At 39.8% G+C, this 8,725-nt stretch overlaps 1 protein-coding gene across 1 annotated transcript; it reads left to right on the top strand.

Moving 5' to 3' along the window:
* Positions 1-445: 445 nt before the first annotated feature.
* Positions 446-7,537, top strand: LYPD6B (LY6/PLAUR domain containing 6B). Its single transcript, XM_040604132.1, has 5 exons — positions 446-626; positions 1,912-2,065; positions 3,171-3,269; positions 4,215-4,345; positions 5,779-7,537. The coding sequence occupies exons 2-5, from the start codon at positions 1,951-1,953 to the stop codon at positions 5,941-5,943; spliced, it is 510 nt and encodes a 169-aa protein (XP_040460066.1). The 5' UTR covers positions 446-626; positions 1,912-1,950; the 3' UTR covers positions 5,944-7,537.
* Positions 7,538-8,725: the final 1,188 nt, after the last annotated feature.

Below are 8,725 nucleotides of genomic sequence, written 5' to 3'. Positions count from 1 at the left end.
ACTGTTGGGGATCTGTTTGCTTCATAGTTTGCTAATAACCTTAAATCTAGAGGCTGTTGATTGTCTTTCTTTTAGGTTACGTTGCTGCTGATTAGTGCTTCTGTTTTGGTCATAGCATGTGTTGAAAGTCTGGGCACCTCTCGAGTGTGAAACCTGTATTCATCTGATATAGTCAGATTCTGCTAAGGTCATTGCCTGAATAATGTTTTTCCCTTGCAAGAAAAGTAAAGTCATCCTTATGGAAGGACTGGGTAGTCTCATTGCTTCACTTCTTGTCTTTTCATTTGTCTTTTATGACATTGGGCTATCAAAGGAAGGAAGGGATCTGTATTTCTGCAGTAGGATAGCACTCAATAAGGCAAGCCATACTGTGTAGTTCAGGTGCTTCTTTGGATATTTTGTTATAAACCCCACCACTCTTCTAGGTTTCTATTTTAATTTTCAATATAATTAAGGACATACAGTGTTTCAGCTAATTAGTTCCTTCAGGACAGAATTATGATGATCAATTGCTGTTTGTTTTCCACAGATTCTTCTTCGTAGTCCTTCTTTTGGTACTGGGCTATAGTCAGAAGAAATCTGCACCATCAACCAAAAATAGTCTTGGAGGTACACTGGAAGCAGAGGTATGCTGTTGCTTTCTCAGTATCTACTGAAATATATTCATAAAGCTGTGATTTAAAAAGCACATCTTAATTAGGATGGCTAAACTCCCAATGCATGAAGTTGAGTGGTTTGTTGGCAAAACCATCTTTCAAATAATTCCTGTCTGTGTCAATGGGGGAAAACACCAAACCAGAACAAAAAAATAATGGGGAAAAAGAAGGAAATCCTTTGACTTCTCTGTCATGCTCTTGAGTACCATTTTCAGTTTAGTGCTTGGGTTCATTCAGGGCTTCCTGCGTAGGCTTAGTGTACATCTACATCGGCCTGCACAGGGGCGTGCAGAGAGAATTCTGAACGAATGCCCTTGGCAGCTCAGAGCAACGTCTCTGGTTTGGCAGGGCCCTCCATGCAAGCTTGTTTCTCCTGCTGGGAATCTGCATGGGCAGAGTGCCATTTAAGCTGATTCTGCTCTTTAATATCTGAACTAGGTCTCCAGTATCACTGCATTTTGCCACAGATACCTCTGCATGTGTGTATGTATATGTACATCTAAATATCAAACTGATCAAAATGCTCATTGATTAGTTCTTCTTCTCCATGAAGCCTTACTGAAATACCTGGGGGGCCCCACATAAATGTGCAAAGCACGCCCAAGCCATTTATCTCATCTCTCTGAATGTTCTGCTTTGCAGTTCTCTGAAACTTGTGTGCCCTCACCAGGCATCTTCCTTAGCATTTCCTTGGTGTGCACTTTAAAAAGAAAAAATCTAATTTACACTCATGTTCTTTGATGCTGTACCGAGTGCGCTTACAGTTCAGATGATGTAGCTTATCTGAAACCAACAGACATACATTGATCTATATTGGATAAGGCACTGGTCTTGGATTCTAGGCTGTTTGGTTAAAAACATTGTCTGCATTTTGCTTGCTTTAATGGTATTGTAATCCTGTCTGTTTCAAGTAGGAAGTAAAGGAGCTCAGGTTTTGTGTTGAATTTTAGGAATGCTTACACGGAATCTATAAGATTGACATTGCTTAGAAGGACAAATAGATTGAAGAAATAATGTTAACTTTTTTTAAGTTTGTGGAAATTCAAGTGCTCTGTACGGGATCCTGGCCAGCAGAAGGCAGTAACTGCTCAGCTTTGCATTATCATTGCATGCTTGCTTGCATTAGCTCTCTTCACAGTATAGATCTACAGACTGAATTTTCAAGGTTTCAGGAGTAGTTCATAGGAAATGTATTGTTCTACATGCTCAGTTCTTTATGATTCCCCCTGAATAATGTGCTCCCTTTCTTTCCTAGGCCTGAGAGTTTTGCTTTTCATGTACAATAATACTCAGCATGTTGTTACTCTATCACATGCTGGTCGGAGTCTTTCTTCCGTTCTTCATCCTTTCAGAAAATTGGATTTCAGCTGAGAACATCAACTTTTACAATGTGAGACCTCCACTAGACCGTAAGTAGACAGCTTTTTTTGTGTATGCAGTTGTAGCTTAACGTTTTAGTTCATTACCATATTTTTTCAATCCTTTCCTTTTAGTTGTCTTCTTCAAACATGAAGGATAAAAAGTTTAAAATAAAAATACCCACAGCAGTTTATTTCTAAGATTTTATAAGTTGACTGAATGAAAACAAACAATTGCATGGTTTGCTAACTTAAAGAGTGCATGAAAGCTTTCACATTTTAAGTGCTTTTATTATCTTTTTCTGTCTCTGAAATATCTTCCTACAGAGAAAATTATGCAGTGGATTTCTCATAAATAATACAGAACAGATGTTTTTGTCTTTTATCTTCTTGGGGGTTTTGTAAGGGAAAGAATAGGTGTGCTGTATGCAATTAATTCAAACTGAAGGTAATTAAAAACCTTGTGAGACCTGTGAAGCCAGTTGTCACTAATAGCATCATTTTTTTGCCTCTTATCTAACATCAGAAGTGTTCTTTCCCTTCATTTAAGGGGAGAAGATTTTCATTATATGTATCATTAAAAAAGTCAGGACAGCTAAAGGTAGTAGGTATATATGTATGTCTAGGGACCTGTTATATAATGTAAATAAGATTTTAAAATAATGCTCTTGATCCCTTTGTCAAATGGATCAAACTTATTCAGAGTTGGAGATCAAGGTCTGAAGCTGGTTTTGAAGGTATAGCTTTTTCATCAAAGCAATCAAAAGCCATTTGAATGTAGATTGTGTATCTGTACAAACATATGCAGATGTAGTATCATGTGCATATATATATATATATATATAAAAAAAAAAGATGTCCTCTCCTTCCTGTTTTTCCCACCAGTACTTAAATGGTATTTTGGACTGTAAGAGAAGGAAAAAAGGAGGAGATATTTTAAAGTTCAGGCATAACAAACCCAGTTTACATGTAAAAGCTTTCTACAAAGCTTGTTTCAGAAGTTTTATTTGTCTAACAGTGATGTATCATTGAAAAAATGTAAATGTATGTAATATGTTTTTGTAAGTATATGTGTACAAGCACTTACAGTATTATTTTGAGTGTTTTGTGTTTTTCTCAATACTTGTAAACTTACTATATTTTAATACTTTTAAAGCCACTCCATTTCCAAACAGTTTTAAGTGCTTTACTTGTGATAATGCAGCGGACAATTACAACTGTAACAGATGGGCTGAAGATAGATGGTGTCCTGAAAGTAAGTGCTCCTGTTTTAAGGAGATTCTTTATGATACTTAAATTTGCTTCTCCCTGACTCAGCCATCTTGTAGAAGTCTAACTGGGTAGGATTAACATGCCAACACGGTGGTGCCTTCAGTTATGTTATTAGTAATATTGAGTCATAAAATTTCTGCTGAGGTGAATATTTTGACCATTTCCGAGCGCAAAGCAACAGTGAAAAAAATACTTTCCATATCTATATATGCAGAAATCATTTTACATAATATATAACAATGCATTATTAATATAGTGGTTAATGTGTTAATAATATATCAATAATATACTAACTAATTATATATTTGTGTGTGTATATCTAGCTATATGCTTCCTAGGAATTAATTTTAAAGATGTTATTTAAAAAAAACCCTAAGAATTGCCTTTGTAGCCTTATCCCCTTCCTTCTGGATACCATCCCAAGATATAAAGGTCTCTCTAGGCTGTAGGCTTGCTTGCGAGCAGTGAGACCTGAATGATGAGGAACCATACTTGTATGGGAGAATGATAGATACATGGAGAAGAATGGAAATATGTTTCCTCATTTTTCTTTTCAGTGGTATTCACAGTAACAGTGGGAAAGAGGAAGAAATAAACTGAAGGAATGAGGAAACATCTCTGAAACAAAGCAAGCAAGAATGTGCTACAAAATAGAGTAAAGAATGAGAGATAAATGAGTAGATTATAGTGCTAATAAGTAGTTAAAATGATAGCAACCTTTCTGAAGGTTTGAAGGGTTGGTTAAGCTTAAGAGTTCATTACTAAGTAATTTCTTGCTAAATGGTATTTTGATGAAGATGAAAAATGCTTTATACAGCCAAAATAAGTAGTTTTTGTAGGAATATTTTTCTGAATTGTGTGAAGTTTGTAAATGCCATAAAAGAAGGCATACTTTATGCAAATAAACATTTTAAATTTTATTTTGTAGGTACTCAGTACTGTTTGACAGTTCATCTCTTCACAGACCACGGGAAAAGTACATCAGTCACCAAAAAATGTGCTACTGGAGAAGAATGCCATTTTGTAGGCTGCCACCGTCACAGAGAAAGTGGCCACACAGTAAGCACTGCTCTTTGTAGAAGAGCAGCACATTGGGTTTGAGGTTTGCATTTCAGTACTTGGTTTTTCCTGCTGAGCTGAAGAGGATGCAGTAAGATATGCTCTCCAGTATTTAACAATAGAAATCAGGTTTCTGTGACAGAAGCATGACTGCCCCCTTCTTCCTGCTTTCCTATCTGTGTTGCTGTGTGACAGGATGTAATAGCAACTTCTAAAGAAACACCTGAGCTTTCTGGGGCATTGCTAGCGTGCACCCAATGCATGGGCCTTGTTCCTGAGTTCTGAGTAAGGTGCTCAGGTAGGCTTTGTAGCCTGCACCGATGCCTGTGGTGCTGCTGCGGCTCTGTCACTGTCAGCGCTTGGGCAAGCCAGACTGGGAGTTAGGTAGGCCAGTTGTGTCTGTGCATAACATGGCTTGGATAATACCACACTGTACACAGAGCAAGACTGTATTTGTCCACGAAAGCCATGCTCTTAAGCAAGAGCCAACTGAGTTTTTGTTGCATGACAAAAGCTAAAACTGCTGCATTCTCTCATCCTTGGGGAACTAGGTAAAAGTTTATTCTGAATAATCAAGTGTATCCGACCTAAGTATTTTTCACTGCACTGAAGTGTGACGCACTAATTCCTTAGTAGTTGAGAAGGGTAGTTAATGTTACTTTTAACATGAAGGGTTTCAGATACCAAAAACGAAGCAGACAACATCCATGTTAAATATAAGAGGATCTCTGTGTTATCTGAATCAACTTCCATTCATTTCAGCAGGTTTTGGTGGACTGAGGGCATGAAATGATTATGCAGCCTGCCACCTTCTGCATTTTATCTTAGAAGAGTTCTTGTGCCTTTGGATTAGATAAAAATGGGCATGCTCTTGGCTTTTCTAGTAAGGATTGTCAAGTAAGGAAAATTATTTTCAGATTCCCTCCTGAAAATCAGCTGTGTCAGTGGTTCTGTGGCACTAGAAACTGAAAAAAGGAAGTCTGAAGTTCAGTATGGAAAGCTGCACTGAATGCAAAAGCTTGAGGGGAAAAATTAATGGGAAGAGAGTATTTTACAGTCAGGCTTTTTTAGCCTAAAAAGCTGAAACCTGAAACATTCAAATGCATGGGTTTAGCTCTTGTGTTAGAAGGGGAAAGTGGCAGAAAGCTTCCTTTATTTTCTGCAATGTTAGTGAGCTTGTCAGTGCAGCTGACATGGCTGTATTACATCATATCACAGTTTTGAAGCCCCGTGACAGCTCTGGGTGATGACTTACTCTAGGTAGCCTATGCTGTGTGGTTTGGAAGGGAAGTTGTAGCATATATGCTCTGTCTGCTGCCAGGTGGAAGCAATGAATCTGTTGAGCTGTAACCTTTGCAACCAGTTGAAAGAACATCTATCTCTAAAAGCCACTGCTGAGTTACCCTGTGTCAGTGATCTCCTTTTCTCAACAGGAATGTGTTTCTTGCTGTGAAGGCATGATTTGCAATGTAGAAATACCAACCAATCACACAAACGCAGTATTTGCTGTATTGCATGCCCGGAGAACATCGAATGGCAGCAGGCGGACAGTCGACGTTGCAGTGCTTGTATCAGTCATGATGATCTTGTTGTCGTGATGCAGCACCCTCCTGTCATGTCTGCTTGAGAGGGTCTGCCTTCCTGCAGGCTGTAAGAAGCTGTAAGAAGATTGTTTCAGTATGTGCAAGGAGAAATCACTGATACTTCTTAATTACAGAAAATGTAAAGGGACGGTGGAAGGACAAGTGTACATCATGAAGTCCTCGGATATTTTAGTGAAGATATTTCATATGGACTGCAGTATTTTTTCAAAAACAGCACAACAACCCACTGGTTGACTAGGCAGTGGGGTGAACTCAAATTATTATAACTCACTATTTTATGACGAAAAAAAAGCACATGTGCTTGGCATGATTTTTGAACAGAGAAAAGTGTCTGTAGAAAATCACTTTCCCAGGTGAGATAAAAAGGAACTTTCAATGGACAATGTGCCAGCAGGTATCTCAATGGAAACTGTTTTTAAACTGTTTTTCATTGTGCATAAATAGCATGAAATTTCTTGTCTTGATCAACAGGCGTATTTAAGCTTATCTTTAGTTATGGTTTTCATAAATAACACGTATGGTTTTCATAGAGAACATATATGAGAGAAGTTTTTTTCTGTTTTGGTCAGAGCTATCATTTCTACTGGAAATAGTACTTTATATCTTTCTTTTCTGTAAAATGTTGTCTCACACTCAGATTTTAAAACAGTGTGAAATTATGTATAATTTCTGTCCAAAACCTATGAACTGTTTGAGCACCTAAATCAGAATTCCTTCCCCCACCTCCCACCCCACCTCAAGGGATTATTTTCTTGCAATAGTCTCACGTCAGCTGAATCATTGTGATATTGTTGCAAGTGGTGGTAATACCGTGATTTTGAAATTACAGCTACAGTCAAGCAGCTAAGTTATCATAAAAATTGTAAGTGGGCACTTGGTATAAATAAGGAGAAAAGTCTACTGTGTTCTCTCTTGATTTGCAGAAGCTTCTCCAAGAAATATTATTGCCCTCGGTGGATCTTCAGCTTGTAAGTCAGCACTATTGGATATCCCAGACCTCTGGACATCATTGTTATGTAGCTTTGCCACCCCTATTTGAAAAGTTTGGGCGAAGATTATATTTTTCATTACAGTATTGGGGGGGGGGTTAATCTGCTTTATTTGCATAGTTTGGTTATTTGATTCTTTATCATTTAGATGACTGTTCATCAATTAGATGAACAGCAGCAAATTCGACAACTAATACAGTTTAGATTACAGTTAATGTACTAAAAACTTTGTTGTTTTCCTTTGTGAACCTTGTGATGCAGACCAACATAAATAAGTTTTGTGTGAACTTTCACTCCTTCTAGCACAGAACACTGCTTTCCAGGGCTCTGATAGATCAAGCCTCAATACAGTTTTAATAGGTCAGACTTACAGAGACTGCACCGGTTACTTCTTTAATGCATGTGTTCTTTGCATTGCAAATGCCCTGATTGTAGAGACCAGCAGGTAGTGATGTTATATGACTTCTCAGTATAGTTTTATGTGATGCAAAATCCTAACAAACTTCAGCTGCTCCTGTTCGTAGAATCACTGCATCACAGAATGGTTTGGGTTGTAAGGGACCTTAAAGCCCACCCAGTTCCCAGCCCTGCCCCGGGCAGGGACCCCCCCCCCAGCCCAGGCTGCTCCCAGCCCCATCCAGCCTGGCCTGGAGCACTGCCAGGGATGGGGCACCCACAGCTGCTCTGGGCAGCCTGGCCCACCGCCTCGCCGCCCTCACGGGGAGAGGTTCTTCACGATATCTGACCTGCATCTGCCCTCTCTGCGCTCAAAGCCACCCCTGTGCCCTGTCACACGTGTCCCTGTAAGAAGCCCCCCCCCCCAGCTTTCCTGCCGGCCCCTTCAGGCGCTGGGAGCTGCTCTAAGGCCCCCCCGGAGCCTGCTCTTCTCCAGGCTGAACAGCCCCAGCTCTCCCAGCCCGGCTTCCCAGGAGAGGGGCTCCAGCCCCTGTCCATCTCCGTGGCCCCCTCTGGGCTTGCTCCCGCAAGTCTGTGTCCTTATGCCAGGGCCCCAGAGCTGGATGCAGCGCTGCAGAGGGGGTCTTACAAGAGCAAAGCAGAGGGGCAGAGCCTCCTCCCTTGCTCTGCTGGCCATGCTGCTGGGGATGCAGCCCAGGGAGTGGTTGGCTTTCTGGACTGTGAGTGCACATTGCTGGGTCATGTTGAGTTTCTCATCCACCAACACCCCAAAGTCCTCCTCTCTTCAGGGCTGCTCTCAATCCATTCTCCGTCCAGCCTCTATTTGTGTTATACATGTGTCCTGCATGCAGGACCTCGCACTTGGCCTTGTTGACCTTCACGAGGTTCTCACAGGCCCACCTCTCAAGCCTGTCAAGGTCCCTCTGGATGAAGATCAATGTTGTCAAGGTCCCCCTGTTTGCCCTATTGCGTTTCTTCCAACTTCCCACCATTTTCGTAAACTTTCTCTGACAGCCTAAGGTATTACAGCACAGCTAAGGATTTGACCTAGCAAGGTTGAAGAATTGCATTTCACTTTTTTTCTTTTTCTGAATGATTTTATTCATTTATGAATATACCTATTTGATTGTGAACAAGATAGTTCTGATATTTTTCTAGTGGTTTCTTCTCATCTTAACTGAGATGGTTAAAATTATGATTAACTGTTGAAATATTTTTCTGGAAGCATGGATCATTAAGACCTAAAAGGAGATTCAAAACTGTTCTCTGAAAAATTCAAGTAACTATAAATTGGGATTTTTAAACATAAATATTGGCTTAAATATTTGGTGGTTTACATCTTTAGATATATGTTGGCTAGCAATTGAAAA

Source organism: Falco naumanni, chromosome 8 (assembly GCF_017639655.2).
Source record: "Falco naumanni isolate bFalNau1 chromosome 8, bFalNau1.pat, whole genome shotgun sequence".
Lineage (NCBI taxonomy): Eukaryota > Metazoa > Chordata > Aves > Falconiformes > Falconidae > Falco > Falco naumanni.
The sequence above is the reverse complement of the archived record's forward strand: the minus strand, read 5'-3'. Positions and strand labels throughout refer to the sequence as shown.